This window comes from Catharus ustulatus, chromosome 15, assembly GCF_009819885.2.
Source record: "Catharus ustulatus isolate bCatUst1 chromosome 15, bCatUst1.pri.v2, whole genome shotgun sequence".
In the NCBI taxonomy this organism is placed as follows: Eukaryota; Metazoa; Chordata; class Aves; order Passeriformes; family Turdidae; genus Catharus; species Catharus ustulatus.
Window position 1 is genome coordinate 1,229,843 of NC_046235.1, and position 16,296 is coordinate 1,246,138.

Sequence of the window (16,296 nt, forward strand, 5' to 3'; positions counted from 1 at the left end):
CAGAAGCAACATCCCTGTGTGGAAGGTAAGAGGAGCAGAGGACTTGGTGATGTAGGAGATATCACAAGGTTTATTCTCAAGCCCCAGGTATTTAAAAATACCTCCTGTTGCATGAAGAGAGAGCTTTGTCCTTCCATTGCCTGCCAGCCTGGTTCCTTGCCCTCCTGCCTGCTTGTGTCACTTAGTGCCTGCTCTACTGCCAGAACTGCTGGGGCTCCCAGCCCTGCAGCTCCAGAGGCACTGTCCTGGCTCCCAGGGCATGGCTCCACCCTGCACTGCTGAGCAGCATCAGGTGCAGCTTGCCTGTGCTCCAGGACTGGGGCAGGCTGAGGCCACACTGTCCTGCCTGCCTGCTCTGGGCACACACAGGCTCAATCGTCCAGAAATTGGGGCTGGAGGAGGAGGTTCTTAATCCTGAAGGGAATAGATGCTTTGTGTGCACATCTGAAAGTACAGACAAACAAGGGATTAGTGACAGGCAAAGGCTGGACATGATCATACAACCACAGAATCACAGAACACCCTGAGCTGGAAGGGTCCAACTCCTGTCCCTGCACAGACACCCCAACAATCCCACCTGAGACCTTTGTCTAAATGCTTCCTGAACTCAGACAGTTTGGTGCTGCACCCACTGCTCCACTGGGGAGCTTGTTCCACTGCTCAACCACGCTCTGGGTGAAAATCCTTTTCCTGGAATCCAGCCTGAACCTGCCCTGACACAGCTCCAGCCATTCCCTCAGGTCTTGTCCCTGGTCACAGGGAGCAGATGCTGGAGCTGTGCTGCCCCTTAAGATGCTGAAAACCACAGTGAGCTCTGCACTCAGTCTCCTCTAGCTGGCCAAACCGAGTGTCCTCAGCTGCTCCTCACAAGGCTTCCCCTCCAGACCCTTCCCCATCCTCATGGCCTTTTTTGGACACTCTCTAAAGGTTTAATGTCTTTTTTATACTGTGGTGCCCAGAACTGCCTGCAGTTCTGGAGGTGAGGCAGAGCAAAGCAGGAAAATCCCTGCTGGCCCAGCTGGTGATGCTGGCCTGGTGTCCCCCAGTACACAGTTGATGTGATGTCATGATCATGTCCCAAGTGATTCTGTGACACATCACACTATGGGAACAGCTGGAAAGAGCTGAGAAGTGACGCCTTCCCTCCAGCACACAGAACTCCTTTGCTCTGTGGCCCTGTGCCACCCCTCCTGTGACAATCCAAGCCCCATTTTCCCCAAATCACCTCCCCATGCAACCCCCCCCAGCCCCTGGTGCCCTGCTGGGCCTGGTACCTTGCAGCTCCTGCTCCCAGGCCTGCAGTCTGTCCTGGGCCTGCCTGTTGCCAGCTGCTGCCGACTGCCGGTAGTGCCTGAGCGCTTCTGCCAGGCTCTGCTGCACCCCCAGGCCCTGCTCGTAGCAAACACCCACATGGAACCTGCTCTGGGCATCCTGGCACAGGAGAGCAAACAGAGAGACTTTAGCACCTGCTTCAGAGCTCACTGCTCTGTATTTGGTCACTTTGTTAAGTTTACTGCTCCATCCCTCGGTCTCTTCAGCAGTTTAGTCCCCTGGAGAGAAGCAGAATCTCCAGCCCTGCTCCTTCCTATCCCTTTCCAATTAAAATTAAATTCACTGATTTCCCTTCAACACCCAGGGTTGTGGCAGAGAACAAAGGAGCAGCTGGCCCTGCAGAGCATCCCAGTTGTCTCAGAGGTCAGGGCTGAGGTGTCCTGGGCAGCACCACATCCTGATCCCACCCAAACTCCGAGCACGCCCTGAGACTGCCCCAAGAGAGTTCAAGCCCAAGTCTTGGAAAAACATCACAAATGGCACAGAGGCACTTCCTGCCAAGGGCTGGGAAATTCTCCTTTAACACAAGAGTGCAGCACCCTCCTGCTCAGCCCCATTCTAGTCCAGAAGAAATCTCAGGCAGCAGAGATGAAGTAAATGAAGCAAACATGAACTAGAGAAAAAGCACCTGAACCACTCAGACATATGTAACTGCTGGGAATGAACTAGAAAGCAAAGGTTGGCACTGCAGTGAAGCCAAATCCAAACCCATGAATGTTTATGTGTCAGCTGTGCACTTTATCTTTGAGATCCAATGGGAGGCAGAGGGTCTCAGAGAGCAGGAAAGCAAGATAACACTCCTGAAGACATAAAAAAGACTGCACAGACTCATGGATGGTCACACAGACCTTTCCAGCAACAAAGCCAGCAGCACAACCTGAGCACTGTGACTGCCAGAAACATGATCTAAACAAGGCTTTAAAAAAAAAGGAAAAAAGAAAAAAAACCCCAAGTAATAGGCAAGTTTTAATAAAGCCACGAGAAAAGAACATATTGCAAGTGTTGCTGTCTGGGATGCTGGTAGAGGCAAGTGAAGAACTCAGTGAGTGGGTGCTTTGCAAAATGTTGCAAGTCTCGGTTTATAACAGCAATAAACTCCTTTGGAGATGAGATAAACACGTTGAAGGATTGGCACTTCAGCTGTGACAAGAGATAGGGTTCAATGAGGAGAGCTGCAGCACCATCTCTGCAGGATGAACCCCTCAGAGCCAGGACTGCAGCCAGGGGAGATCCCCAAAGGAGCAGGGCAGAAGGGACTGGGACACCCTTGGAAATCAGAACACTTTACTGGGGGTTTATATTCTGTGGCTGTATGTAGGAAATCAGGAGGATAAAAAGTGGGAAACAAAGCAGAACAGGGTTCTGGTGTTAGAAAAACACTTGTCAGAGCTCCCAGCTCAGCTCTAGCAGACAGAACCAGAGAAATGCTGAATCCATGACTTTTTGTGCTGTTTTCCTTTTTCTGGATTTGTACTGAATGGTGCTGTCCTTGCTTCATCTATATCCAGTTCCTTCAGCCAATTAAACATTAATTTCAGCTCCAGGTTAATGGGAAATGAACCTGCCCATGGAGCTCTTCTCCCAGGAAAATGGGGACATGCAGGGAGCCCAGATCAGCCTCAAGGCTCTGGGGCATCCACAGCACCCACTGAGCAGCAGAGATGCTTGGGGTCTGAGAACTCTGACCAAAACATGCCAGGGGTGCAGCTGAGGAGCTGCCAGATTTGGGGCTGTTAGGGCATTACCAGTAAATGCCAATCATTGTTTAATGGGATAACTCAGTGTGATGCTGTTCAGCATAAACCTCTGACTCCAGGCTGGAAATAAGAAACCAGGGATGAAGCTTAGGAGAGATCTTCAGCAGATTTAGGACTAAATACTGTGCATTGTGATATCTGAGCTGCTGTGGTAAGTCAGGCCTTGTCCCACCAGACTGGGAGTGTCTCCATGCTGGAAAGAGGGTGAAAACCCAAGAGGGAAAGTTTACAATGATGTTATGCCATTCAAAACTTCCTATAAAGAATTAATTAAAGAAAATCTCACACAACTAAGGAGTGGGCAACACAAAAAGGAAACAGCATTGCCAAATGCAAAGTAGAAATGTGGGTTTCACACTGTGCCAGCTCCCTGAGACCATCTCATCACTGCTCAGTGCCAGGCAAAGGGCAAGCAGGGCCAGGAATTATTGGAAGGCAATGCAGAACAAAGCAGAGGAGCTCATTATGTGAGATCCACAGCATTCCTCCATCCTGAGTCCACTTTTAGTCTGAGCATCTTAAAGTGGTCAAAGGAGAATTAGAAAAATAGACAGGAGACTGACAAGCAAAGTAGAACAGCTTAACTACACGGAGACACAAACTAAACCAGCACTCTGCAGCCTGCAAAAGAAATGACTCAGAAAGGACACACTAAAGGGCACCACAACCACAACTATTAGCCAGCAGAACAGGCAACAGCTATTCATTATTTTCCATTGCACAAAAGCTGTGGGAACTGAAGTTAAAATGAACAAGTTCTTCAGAAAAAAACCAACAAACCCTGGCCATTACAATGCAGCTGAAAACAAGGGGACAATGGGAAGAAACAGAACTGTGGGATGCAGAAGCCTGGCTGCAAGACAGGGGATCCACACTCCTGCTCCTCTAAAGGCTGGTGGGGGTCCAGGACAGTGCTGTGCCCACACTGTGGCACTGCCCTTCAAGAAAGAGAAGCTTGGGCCACTTGGGAAAAGAAGATTCTTGGGGATCTTACCCTGTGAAAAGAAACAGCAAAAATGGGGGAAGGCTGAATGGAGCTTCAAGAGTTTAAGGTGCCTGAATTAAAAAACAAATCCAGAAATAGTCTTTCCATCCTCTCTGTAAAAGGAGAGAAACAATGTGCCAATTCTGAAGAACAGATCTGAGATAAACACAATGAAGTTCTCCAAGTGATGCAGTAGTGAAAGCTTTTGACTGAAGAGGGTGTAGATGCTCCATAAAGGGAAAGCTGCACAATCCTGGAAGCTGGATACAGGCCCCGGTGCTGTAGGAACTGCTCCAGCCCAACAGGGCTGTCTCTGTAGGGTCTGTGCCCAGGCTCTAGCTCCTCTCCAAGAGGCTCCACTCTGTCCCTTCACCCTGGGCAGTGAAATCCTGACACTCATTCCCATTTCCAGGAAACCCTGAAATCCTGCAGCTGCAGATCCCAAGCTGAGGACCATCCTGGCAGGATTACTCACCCCACTGTTTGCTGCCTGCAGCAGGTACTTCAGACCCCTCTTCTCCTGGGGCTGCAGCCCCCTCATGTAGAACACCCCAAGAAAAGCCTGTGCCTGCAACAAAACCACACAGTCCCGATCAGCCAGGATATGAATTATTCATTTTTAACTGATTTTTCAAGCTGTTCAAATGCTGGGGTTACTGTGGCAATGTGGTGAGGACCCTGCCTGGGCAAAGGCTCTTGGGAGAGGCAGGGCTGCCCTAAGAAAGAGCAGCATGACACAGTAAACACAAAGAAATCACATTTGAGAGCCAGAGAATCATTTCAAACTGGCTGTGGGAGTCACAGCCAGGGAGTGGCTCCCACCATTGTCCTGTCCCCAAGATCCAGCAGATGTACCCCCTGAGCTCCAGGAGGCACAGGCACTGCCAGCCTGGCATTCCCAGGATGAGAGGGCACGTGCCTAAATGCATCTCCTGCAGAGGGAAAGGAGGAGAGGAGACACAGATCTGCACAGATGAGTCATCTCAGCAAGTCACAGATACAAAATGAAGATCTGTTCTTGCTTCAAGCACTGCAAGTTCCTCCAGCACAGCGACCTGTACTCTTGGAATTGAGAGGAGATGAAAATTGAGCTGTGTTTTCACAGCTCTCCCGAGCCAAACGTTTCATGTAGGAGCTCCATTAACAACAGACAAGCAACATGTGGCACAGTGGCCCTGTCTGCAGGCAGGGCTGGCTCCCAGACACTGCCAGGAATATCAACAGAGAATCAGAGAATGCTTTGGGTCAGAAGGGACCTTAAAGCTCCTCTAGTTCCAATCCCTCTGCTGTGAGCAGGGACAAATACATTAGAAGGTTTTTCCTCCCAGTGCCACAGATGCTGCTTGCTGGGATGTGGCTCCAACCCTTCAGTCAGAGCTCTGTGACCTGTGGACACCAACCTCTGTGATGCCAGCCCCTGCTGCTTGCTCCAGGAGTGCCAGAGCCTTGTGCTGCCTGTCCCAGGGGCTGCCAGGGCCGTGCTGCAGCAGGAACCTGCCGTAGCGGTACTGGGCCATGGGGTGACGGCTGCTGGCTGCCTGGCAGTAATAAAAACCTGCCTGAGAGAGAGAAACCCAGGTCATGCATAGCCTCAACATGGTATGGCTCTCTTAGCCCTTAACCTCTCTGTCTACACCCATCACAAGCTGCATTTCTCTCCAGAGCCCTCCCACACCACTACTGGGTTAGGTGACAGTGGAATGCCACTACCCCAGAGCTCTGGAACCATCGCTGCCTGCTGGAGATCAGCTGGGACAGTGAACTGTGACTACCCCAGAGCTCTGGAACCATCCCTGCCTGCTGGAGATCAGCTGGGTCAGTGCTCTGTGACCACCCCAGAGCTCTGGAACCATCCCTGCCTTGCTCCACTCAAAGTCCCCAAGCTGAAGGGGGTGGCACTGGGCCAGCCATGACTCAAACCAAGCTGCCCTTGCAGCTCTTCCCAGGTGCAGCAGCTGCTGGCCAGCTTGCACTAGGTGGCAGGCTGCAGTTGCAGGAGCCAAACTGGAGATGTGAGCAGCCCTGGGATGTGCAGTGGTGTCTTAAATACAGCAACATGACAAGTTTCTCCTTGGAACCCCGCTGGGTGCTGGTAGCACAGCCTGTGCACCTGGAGAAGCTCAGAAGCTGAGGGAAAGGGATCTCAGAGCACCTCTCTGAGGGGACTGCTGACACTGAAAGCAGCTCTGCAAAGCTGCAATTTTTATTATTTCCAGCATTTTCTATTGACTCTTCAGAGCCCCCAGGGAATGGGCACAGCCCCGAGGCTGCCAGAGCTCCAGGAGGGTTTGGACAACACCCCCAGGAATGCAGGGTGGGATTGTTGGGCTGTCTGTGCAGGGCCAGGAGCTGGATCCATGATCCCTGTGGCTTCCCTCCAGCTCAGGATATGCCATGACTTTGCCAGCCATGGAAAAGGAAGGAGGCTCCAGGCACCCAGCACAGATCCCTCTGCTGCTGTGTGCTGCCCACACCCCACCCCCAGGCCCTGAGTACCTTTTCCAAGTCCTTTTCTGTGCCCCTGCCATGCTCATAGCACAGCCCCACGTTGAACTGGGCTTTGCTGTAGCCTCGATCTGCTGCCAGCTTGAAGCAGGTGAAGGCCACCCGGCAGTGCCCCGCCCTCATGCTCTGGATGCCTGAGGAAAACACAGCCTCAAACCATGGAAAACAAGGAAAAGTACCCAGCCACAACCCAGCCTCCAATGCAGCAACCTCCCCCACAGCCACTGGGCCTTCCTTGGCTCACACCAAGTGCTCTGGGCCACTTCCAGCTGGCTCACCAACCCTCACTCCACAGTTTCTGTAAGAAAAATGGCAACACTGCATTTTAGGGATTTTTCTGGGCTCGTGGCAGAGAGGGATCACAGGCTAACACAACGTATGGCTCACACAAAAACAACTTGCTTTTCAGTGCTGCAACTAGTGGTGTATATAGGGCAGGGACTTTTCTTAGCTCATTGCATCTTCCTTCTGCTTTTCTTAGAGTTGCAATCCTGCAATTGCTTTTTCAGCTTGCCAGGAAAACTGTGAGCTCAGACAATAAAAGAAGGATACCAGGATATGACATCTTGTGTTGCAAAAAAGACAGAGATGGCTTAATTTCCAACTACAGATGTCAGGACAACGGTGCAGGCTTCAAGCAAGCCTGGATTGAAATATGCTGAGATAAATCAGGTGGCACTATGGGACAAAGGGCAATAAATCTCTCCAATCACAGTTAAAATTGCTGAAAGGAGGCTTCAGCTTGGGTATTTGCCATCCCTGCCTTTTCACAAGACCTGCAACCATTTGGAGGTCCTCCAGAATGAGAAACCTGTGGTTTAAGGGCAAAACAAAACCAACTCCACATTACCAAGGATATTCAAGGCAATGGAAATATCAATCCGGAAAATCTGCTGCAATTGGAAAGCGGCTTCCTCTAAATGCCCTCGCTGAGCTGGGTCACCCTGAGGAGTCAGAGAAAAAAGCTATTAAAGACAGCTAAATCAAACCAAGCCTAGAGGAGATTCTTGCTTGGAAAGCAAGCAGTGAGAGCTGTTTGTGTGGTAGTTCAGTCATCAGGAGGGTGAGGTCATGTGTCCACACAAAAACCTCCCTGTCCTAACAGCCACCTCACAGGACGGACACTGCTGCCCTGCCCTCTGGCCAGGGAGCTTGGTGCAGCCTCTCAGGCATCAGCAGGCCTTGCAGAACTCAGCAAATAGCTGATCCTGCTCACAGCAGGCTGCAGCTCCTCCCCAGGGGCAGCACCCAGGGAATGGCTGGAGCTGGGCCAGCAGGCTCAGGATGGATTTAGGGAGAAGTTTCTTCCTCCAGATGGTGCTGGGGCACTGAACAGGCTCCCCAAGGCTGCCAGAGCTTCAGGAGCAGCATTTGGACACTGCTGCCAGGGATTGTTGGGGTGTCTGTGCAGGTCTGGGAGCTGGATTCATGATCCTTGTGGATCCTTCCACGATTCTAAGATAACTCCCCCCTCCAAAATTAACATTACCCCACAGAGCAGAGTCCCTGCCAAAACATCCTCACCCCTTTGCACTGCTTCACCCAATTCTAGCTGAACCCCCCTCAGCTGGACTGAGCACTGCCCAGTGCTGCTGAAACCCTGCAGGGCACAGCCAAATCCTTCTCTGCTGGGCTATGGGAGGGGGCTCAGGGAATGGGGAAATGCCCCTTGGGCTTCTCCAGCTCCAGGCTCTTCCTCCAGCCCTGCACCTCCCAGGATGGGAAGATCCACACTCAGCCCCTCAGCAGACCAAGCAAATTCCTCCTTGGTGCCTTTTGCAGGAAGTCACTCTGCTAAAAACTGAATTTACCTCACTCTGCTAAAACTGAGTTTACCTCCTCTCTGCTCGCAGTGCCCTTGAGCGATTGCTCAGCCGAGCAATTTTTTTAAAAAGGGAATTATCTGCATCTAAGATGTGAATTGCAAAAAATTGGTAGGTTTAATCACAACAAGAACAATAATATAATTTATGGCCTTGTGACTCTCGAGCTGATGCACTCTCTTCAAGCCCCAAGTGCTTCCCTCTTTACTAGACAAGAGCCAGCCCTGATTTGCAGCATTTGGAGTGACACCACCTTCCCCAGTCATGGGTTGTCTGGTAAACACCAAAATAGCAACAGCATGTAATCACCTAGTGCAAGATTGCATCAAAATGCAAATCCACATAACACACTGGTGCTGCTGAATTTATTTTTTTTGTGTCTGGTTGCTTGGTTTGGTGTTTGTCACCATTTTCTTTCAGTGCTTCCCTGCTAGCAGTGCTGTTACAGAAACCTCAAAGGATGGGGAAGGACGTTTGGAAATCCTGGAATTTTGTGGCTAAAGCAGAGCTCAGTATATCCCATCTCCCTTTTTTTTTTCCTTGTGAGTGAGGGTTGCTCAGGCTGTGCTTGGGGTAGCTCTGGGATATGTTCCTGCAGACAGAGGGGGTGGAAAATGAAACCTTACCTTTGCACTGTGGAGAACTGGCCCCACCCTGGAGCTCACAGGGATTTGGAACTCCCCTGCATTAAAAAAAATCAAAAAAAAGAGAGCAAAGTTTAGCAGTGCTGCATCTTTACCTCTTCTCATCCTCTCTTCTCCACAGCTCTTTCCTCAAGGTCTGATCTCCCATTCAGTCAGGGACATCAGGAGCAGGAGGAATCCCAACCAATCTGACCTTTGGAGCAAAAGCAAGCTCTGAATGCAGCCCTGTGTGGCTGCAGCTCCTCCACAAAGGCCCCTGGTGCTGTGCTGGAGACACCAGAAGCAGAGGATCTCCTGCTTCTCCTAAATGTTCCAGTAACTTGTAATCACTGCTTTAAACCTCTGTGCTTCATTTCAAATTAAAGTACTTCTACTCTGGGTTTCTGCTCCCAGGCACTGGCTCTTCTAGGTTTTTTCTTCTTTACTAAAAAGCCAATTCCTCCTTTTGAAAGTCCTGACATGACTAATCAGCCCCTCTTGATTCCTGTCTGTGACTCTAAAAGGACTGAACCATTCATGTCTTTCAACTGCAGCGCTTTCCTGCCAGCCTTGGTTAATTTTATGACATTTTGCTGCTATTCCTGAATTTCCAACAGGGTTACTGAGGTGCAGCCCCTCCCAGCAGTGTCACAGGAGGGGTGACATTGCCCCCTCATACCTGGATCAGAACTCCCAGCCAGCCCTGAGCTGAGCTGAGCTGCTGCCTGCCCAGCTCCTTCTCCAGGCCATTTCTTTGCAGGGTACAGTTCTGCTTCTGCCAGGGCATGAGCAGCCCTCTCAGGGACACTGGGACAGCCACTTTGAGACCAGTTTCAATCAGAATGATCTGACAGAGCATCTCCAGCCTGAGCCAAGCCACCTTGCTCAGAGCAGGATTGTGCTGGCAGTGCTTCCAGTGGCATTTACTGTGAGAGGACAATGAGCTCCACAAAGAGAACAGCCTGAGGCCAAGGATTTTTAACCTGCTGGATAAAGCAGCTGGAGTCCACTGGATATTGATCTCCAGGTGCTGGAGCCAGAGCTGTGCCCTCCCTGTCACTGTGTGAGAGCCAACACAAGTAAAAAAATGTCCTTTTAGGGCCTGATTCCTCGATCCCTGGCACTGTTTGGCTCCATGAGCAGCAGCAATGAGGTGTGCAGCAGGCAGGAGTGCTCCTTGCACTGAGCCACAGCCTCATTATTCCCAAACATTTCCCCTCTGGCTGTATTCAAATGTGTGTTATCTGGACAGGCCCCACTCACCCAACAAGCAAGATCACTGTGGCAAACATGATTCCTGTGCAGCATTCCACCAAAAGTAGTGTAATCTGTGAATTTATTAGCTGTGCTTTCTGTTTCTTTGCAGAGCAGGCATCAAATTATCTGATATTTCTCACTGTAAGGCTCTATCATGTATCTCCCTCGTGATGTAATTTGAGTTTTTGCCACACAAACAACTGCAGATCCCATGGCAAAAAATGGTCTGTATTCAGAATTCTCCCACTGCTTGTTTAAACAGCATTAGTACATCCACACTTTCAAGCAACTGTACATTTTGTCTACTCCTCAATCAGAGGCTCCTGGTTTACTGTGAAAATGCTGTAATTTGGACAAACCACTGAACCATGAAAAATAAACAGCCACTAATTCTGAATTCTCTCAGCCTGCAAAGCACCTTGTGCCCCTCTACCATGGGAAACCCCTCCTCACTCACATCTCCACACATCAGGGTGGAATTTTCTGTGCAACTTTATTTCTACTGTTTCAAACCCAAGCTAGGATGCAACATGACTGCACTTTTATTTTTTTTTTCCAGGCAGTCTTGCAGCTTTCAGCACTCTGGGTGCCCAACGCTCACATCTTCAGCAGTTAATAAATATTTTTGTCTCTCTTCACTCTTCATCCTGGACTAATCAAGTGTTGCTCACAGCTAGCTCCAAATGAGGAATTAATAATCTTCTCCTAGACAGCCTAGATTGCTCATCCCAAAACATCCAGGAGAACGAAGTCACAACAAGAGCTGGCCAAAATCCAGCGCTTGTGCCTCGTGGAAAATTTCACTGTTTCCAATTGGTTTCATTGTGCTTTGAAATGAAAACACACTTTTGCAATGTCTGTAATCTCAGAATTGAAATAACGAATTTTACAGTTCTGCCAGGGGTAAAATACAACTCCCCAGGGCATCATTCAGCTGCTGGAACACTGAGACTGGCTGTAATCACCTGCTTGCTCACTCTGTGCCTTCAACCTCCACCAAAAAGCCTCTGAGAGAGGCAGGAATTGCATGGAAAAAATAAGATGTGAACACAGAGCTGAGGACTTGCTGCAGCAATATCCAGAATGCTATTTAAAGCAAGTTTTAAGTTAATTTCCTGAAGTTTTTTTTTTCTTTTTAAATGAAGATTTTGATCCTACTGTGCTCCAATAAAATTGGAGAGAGCTGAGAGGTTGAGATTCACCCCACAGATCTTTGTCACTGTGCAGGGAGACCAGCACCAGCAAGTGTGGGAATGAACTGGAACATCCAGACAAAGGGGAAGGACATGGAATTGTCCCCAGAAGATCCCCTGGTACTGCTGGCAGCAGCAAACTGGAGCAGGGGAGGTACACCCTGCTGAGCTCTGCTCTCATGGCAAGGCTCTGCTACCAGATTCCCCTGCATCATCTGCCTGCTGTCTGTCCTTCCCTTCCTTCTGCTCTCCCCAGCTTCCTGCTGCATCCTCATTTTGCCAGCCTCACCCTCCTTCAGTAGCTAAACACCAGGGGGAAAAAAAATCCTGTACCTCAGGCAGGTTTTTCTGTAGAAAGCAAAATGTAGTGAAAGAAAGGGATGATCAAGCTTTACTTGCCACAGAAACATTCCCAGGACTTCTCACATGACAAAACCCTGCATTTTTTTCAGGTTCTTCAGTGTAGATTACCAAATCTCTTCCTCCCTGACTTTTCTCCATAAATTCCCACAAAATGGATGCACAACATAATGTGGAATGTAACCCGAGGACTTATGCATGGAGCAAAATCAAATTATTTCTGACATACATTATCTGTGACAAGTGACAGCTGGGGATGCTTGGGCAGGAAGGGTGAGGAGCAGGGATTATAAAGTCACGCTCTCCCTGGCAGAACTTTCCAGCAATCAGCTGTTCTGTGATCTGAGCAGGAGGCTTGGCTGGACCAATTAAGTCTCATTTCAAAGTGTAATTTTACCTAATCACTTCTTGGAACCCATTTGTACTTCTGGCCCGCAGCAGCGAGTGCCACAATTTCCCTGGGCACTGGCCAAACACAAAATGCCTTTTGCTTTTTTCCAAACTTGCTACCTGACCCTTCTGTGCTGCCTCTTGATACCAGGATTATGAAAAAGACTGTCCCTATTTTATTTTTCTCAACACTTTTAGTTTGACAGAGCACCAGCACATTCTCTGCTACTTTTTTTTTTTTTGGAAGCTGAAGAGTCAGTCTGTGTTTGGATGTAATTGTCTCCCTGTCATCTTTTCTCTGCATTTCTGTCCCTGTTTTTCAGACACTGTCTTCTCCATCAGTGTTCAAGACGTGGCTGCATCCCAGACTCACATGAACCTACAGCACTGCCTTGTCCTCAGCTCCTTCCTTCCCCATAATTAACATTTAATTGGCCTCACTGCTGCTGAGCACTGACTTAACCTTATCAAAAGCACATCCACAGTGACTTTAAATGTTCCCTCTGCAAGACAATTATGAATTTGACACTCCTCACTCTGCTGTGTATTTACAGCCACACTCCCCTGTGCACACTCCTTTAACCCACCTGGGGATTACCCTGGCTTTGCTTCTCCTGCAATCTTTACCTCTGACTTTCAGATTTCACTGTCCTGAAGAATTTTGTGCCATTTGCTGCTTCTGCTGCCTCGTTTGTCACCTCTTTTTTCCAAATCACTGTTAACTGTGCTGAGCAGGACAGGTTTAACAAAGGACAGGGGAATCCTACAGTAATGGCTCTCCACTGTGAAAGCCTCCTTGTGCTTTAAGGAGTTACCAGCCCATGAGTAACCCCTCACATCAGCTTTAATTCTTTAGATAGCTTTGGTTCAGGTCCTGTCTGGATGATTTTGGGAAAGCTAAAAGCTGGATTATCTTGCTCCACATGCCCGTTGACTTCTCCAAAGAAGTCTTAATAGATTTACAACTCTCTCAAGTCTCTGCAAGGGAGCAAGCTGGCCTGAGAAATGGCTTCCTAAATCCTTCCAAAACCTTTGAAGCCCACTCATCCCAGCCTCTGACACTCTATCCTGCAGCACAGTTTTATCAATCCAGAATCACCTTTTTTTGCAGTTCTGTGCCTCAAACCAACACCCACCCACCCCTTTCTAAAAGCCAAGCTGTGCAATCTGTCAGTGCTCACTCCCCTGGCCACAGAGCAGGTTTGAGCATGGGATTACAGATGATCCTTGGAGGCTCAGTGATCTCCCAGCTTCTGAGGAGCAGCTGAACAAAGACCACGTGGCCTTAGTGACTTGTCACTGTTCAATTTATCAGTTTGCCCAAAAGCTCTTCCTGTTGACTCTCAGCAGGAGCTGTTTGTCAGACACACATTCACTCCAGGACGTTCAGCTGTGCCAACTGCAGGCATTGCTGTCTCCCCTTCTTCCCACCACTCCTCCCAGAGGTCTGTGTCCAGTCACCTGCCAGTGCTGAAGTGCTTCTTAACACACTCCAGGCTAAAGCAGATGGGTTAAACAGTCTAATTGGCAGTTTAGGTAAATTAACCTGGCTGTTTTCCTGGAGTTAATTAGGAGACATGGAAACAAAATGCTCCATTTGCCAACTGATGGCAATGGTAACCCCTGGCAGGAGAAGGTTTGATAAGCAGTGATGGGCAGTAGCTGAAATCAGCACAGAAGGAAGCCAAAATTCTGAAAGGAAGCAAAAAATGGGGAGCAGCTCTGACCTTTGCTGCAGCACCTTCATTATTTATATTCTTTCCAGGCCCTGGCACAGAGAAGCTGTGGCTGGAAGGGATCCCTGGAAGTGTCCAAGGGCAGGCTGGACAGGGCCTGGAACACTTGGGATAGTGGAAGGTGTCCCTGCCATGGCAGGCAACAATAAGAGCTTTAAATTCTCTTCCAACCCAAACCAGTCTGTGATCCTGTGATTTAGCCAACATCTGGGGCTGGTTTCCTGATGTGCTCTTGTACACCACTACTGAATGTTGTCTCCTTGCCATCTGTTCTAGCAGGCTCCTGCTCCCAACAACTTCCCTGAGGCCACTGTCAGTGCTTCTGTATCTCCTGAGCTGTGGGCCTCATCTGATCTTCCTTGGTGTGACTTTCAATTCCCTATGTAGGACAAGCTTTCCTGGGTGAGACTTCAATTTTGTTGGAGTCTATCTTTCTATTTTTATAAAACTCATTTTAATAATGTCTTTGATACCTCCTTCCACTGTCTTATCTAATGGCAGAAGAGCTCAGAAATGCATCCTCATCTTGCAGGAAGGGAATAATTCCTTCAGCTTCAGACCATGTACACCAGATCAGTGCTGCAGCATCCTCCTGAATCCTTCTGGCTGCAAACATCTGTCCACAGTAAAAGAACAGGACTGGGTGCTGCAATCACTCTGCTAAGGCAGAGCAGCCTTGGCAAAGCTGTTGTCACCTGTGCTACAGCCCAGCCTTGTCTCTGCCTCCAAGAGGTTTTTCCCTCCTGTCTTTGGACAATGATTCATCTCTCTGAAATCCTGCCTTTCCACTCTCACCTGCCTCCCCAGGTGTCAATAAATGGCTACACACACTCCTTGGCTCCGAGCTTGCCTTGGAGGAGCTCCCAGCTCCTTGTGCCACGAGGATCCTGCCCCGCAGCACATGGCACATACCTGCTTCTGCCCAGGGCTGGCTCTCTCCCCGCCCTGAGGGGATGCCTGAGGAGGAATGCTCTGCTACAGCCTCTGCACTTGCTTCCTGCAGGATCTGCGAGCCCAGCTGCTCGCCAGGACAGCTGGATGAGGCTTCAGCCACCGCTGTAACACAGAGCACAAAGAGTGTGTCTGCTCCAGGCGACAGCAGCGCGTTCCCGGTGTCCTCTGACCGCACGGACAAGCGGGGGAAAGTTCGTGCGGAACACAAAGGTTTACAGGCACACGGAGCGGGATTGCACCGACCCGTTAAACAGCAGAGACTGTCCTGACACTCTCCCAGGGCCCAGAGCCCCTGCCAGCCTCTCCCAGCCTCAGAACACCCATGAAGCCCACCCGGCCCTCCCCGGGCCACAGCGCTGACCTGCGGGCCTGGGGGGCAGCGAGGAACGCCAGGGAAGCCGTGGCTGTGTCCGGGAGTCCGGCAGCGAGCGGAGCCAGGCGATCTGCCGGAGCAGCTGCAGCAGCAGAGCGCCCACAGCGCCCTGCGGAGAGCGGACACCGTGAGGGGAATGCCCCGCTCCCCCCGGCCCCGAGCGCCCCCGGCGCTGCTCCTCACCCAGGTGACCGCCTCCCGCACGGAGTAGCGGGGCACCAGGCCGGGCAGCGCCTGCCGCCGTCCTGCTCCTCCTCCTCCTCGCTCCGGGCCATCCTGACACGCGGGCTCCCTGCAACAACAACCGCACAACCGTGAGGCCGCGCCTCACGGGGAACACCCGAGCCGCCCTCACCCGAGCCGCACTCACCGCTCGGGGCTGTGCCCGCGGCCTCCACCCAGCCCCGGGGCACAGGCGGGGCGGGCGGGGGTGGGCGCGCAGCGGCCCCGGCCCAACAGCAGCAGCCGCCACATCCCGCCCGCCCCGCCGGCCACGCGCGGGGCATAGAGACGGGCACGGAGAAGGACAGAGCGGCCGGGCACGGTGTGGGGCACGGCCGGCGCTGAGGGCACAGCGGGCACACCGCGGACAGCGGGGATGAAGGGAGGCTAAAGGGAGGGCGGGCGGAGCGGTAACACCGCCACGGAACGGGGAAAGAGCGGTGTGGAGCGGGGATAGAGCGGCGGCAGCACCATAGAGAGGGGAAAGAGCGGCCCCGCCGCCATGGAGCGCGCACAGCGCCGCCCGCGCGGGAGGAACCGTGAGGGCACGGCCGGGGCTGAGGGCACAGCGGGCACACGGGGCACAGCGGGGATGAAGGGGGGATGAAGGGAGGCTGAAGGGAGGGCGGGCGGAGCGGTAACTCCGCCATGGAGCGAGGAAAGGGCGGTGTGGAGCGGGGCTGGAGCTTTGTGGAGCGGGGATGGAGCGGGGATGGAGTTTTGTGGAGCGGGGCTGGAGCTTTGTGGAGCGGGGATGGAGCTTTGTGGAGCGGGCACAGAGCGGCC

The 16,296-nt window shown here is 51.2% G+C and overlaps 1 protein-coding gene across 1 annotated transcript; it reads right to left on the reverse strand.

Annotated features, from left to right (window-relative positions):
* Nucleotides 1–50: 50 nt before the first annotated feature.
* Nucleotides 51–16,014, reverse strand: DELE1 (DAP3 binding cell death enhancer 1). The gene is made up of 12 exons (XM_033073461.2): nucleotides 15,982–16,014; nucleotides 15,659–15,897; nucleotides 15,472–15,580; nucleotides 15,277–15,397; nucleotides 14,874–15,017; nucleotides 9,029–9,084; nucleotides 7,430–7,523; nucleotides 6,571–6,713; nucleotides 5,475–5,633; nucleotides 4,550–4,642; nucleotides 1,275–1,431; nucleotides 51–444 (listed from the first exon to the last, which is right to left on the reverse strand). The coding sequence occupies exons 1-12, from the start codon at nucleotides 16,012–16,014 to the stop codon at nucleotides 194–196; spliced, it is 1,599 nt and encodes a 532-aa protein (XP_032929352.1). The 3' UTR covers nucleotides 51–193.
* Nucleotides 16,015–16,296: the final 282 nt, after the last annotated feature.

What these genes read in the sequence shown, in the direction of transcription:
- DELE1 (XM_033073461.2), bottom strand. Translation starts at nt 16,014, where the DNA reads ATGGCGGCGGGGCCGCTCTTTCCCCTCTCTATG. An exon ending in CAGTTCTCCACAGTGCAAAG is followed by an intron (nt 7,524 to 9,028) that starts GTAAGGTTTCAT and finishes CTGACTCCTCAG; the next exon opens with GGTGACCCAGCTCAGCGAGG. An exon ending in CTGGGAGCAGGAGCTGCAAG is followed by an intron (nt 445 to 1,274) that starts GTACCAGGCCCA and finishes CTGTACTTTCAG; the next exon opens with ATGTGCACACAAAGCATCTA.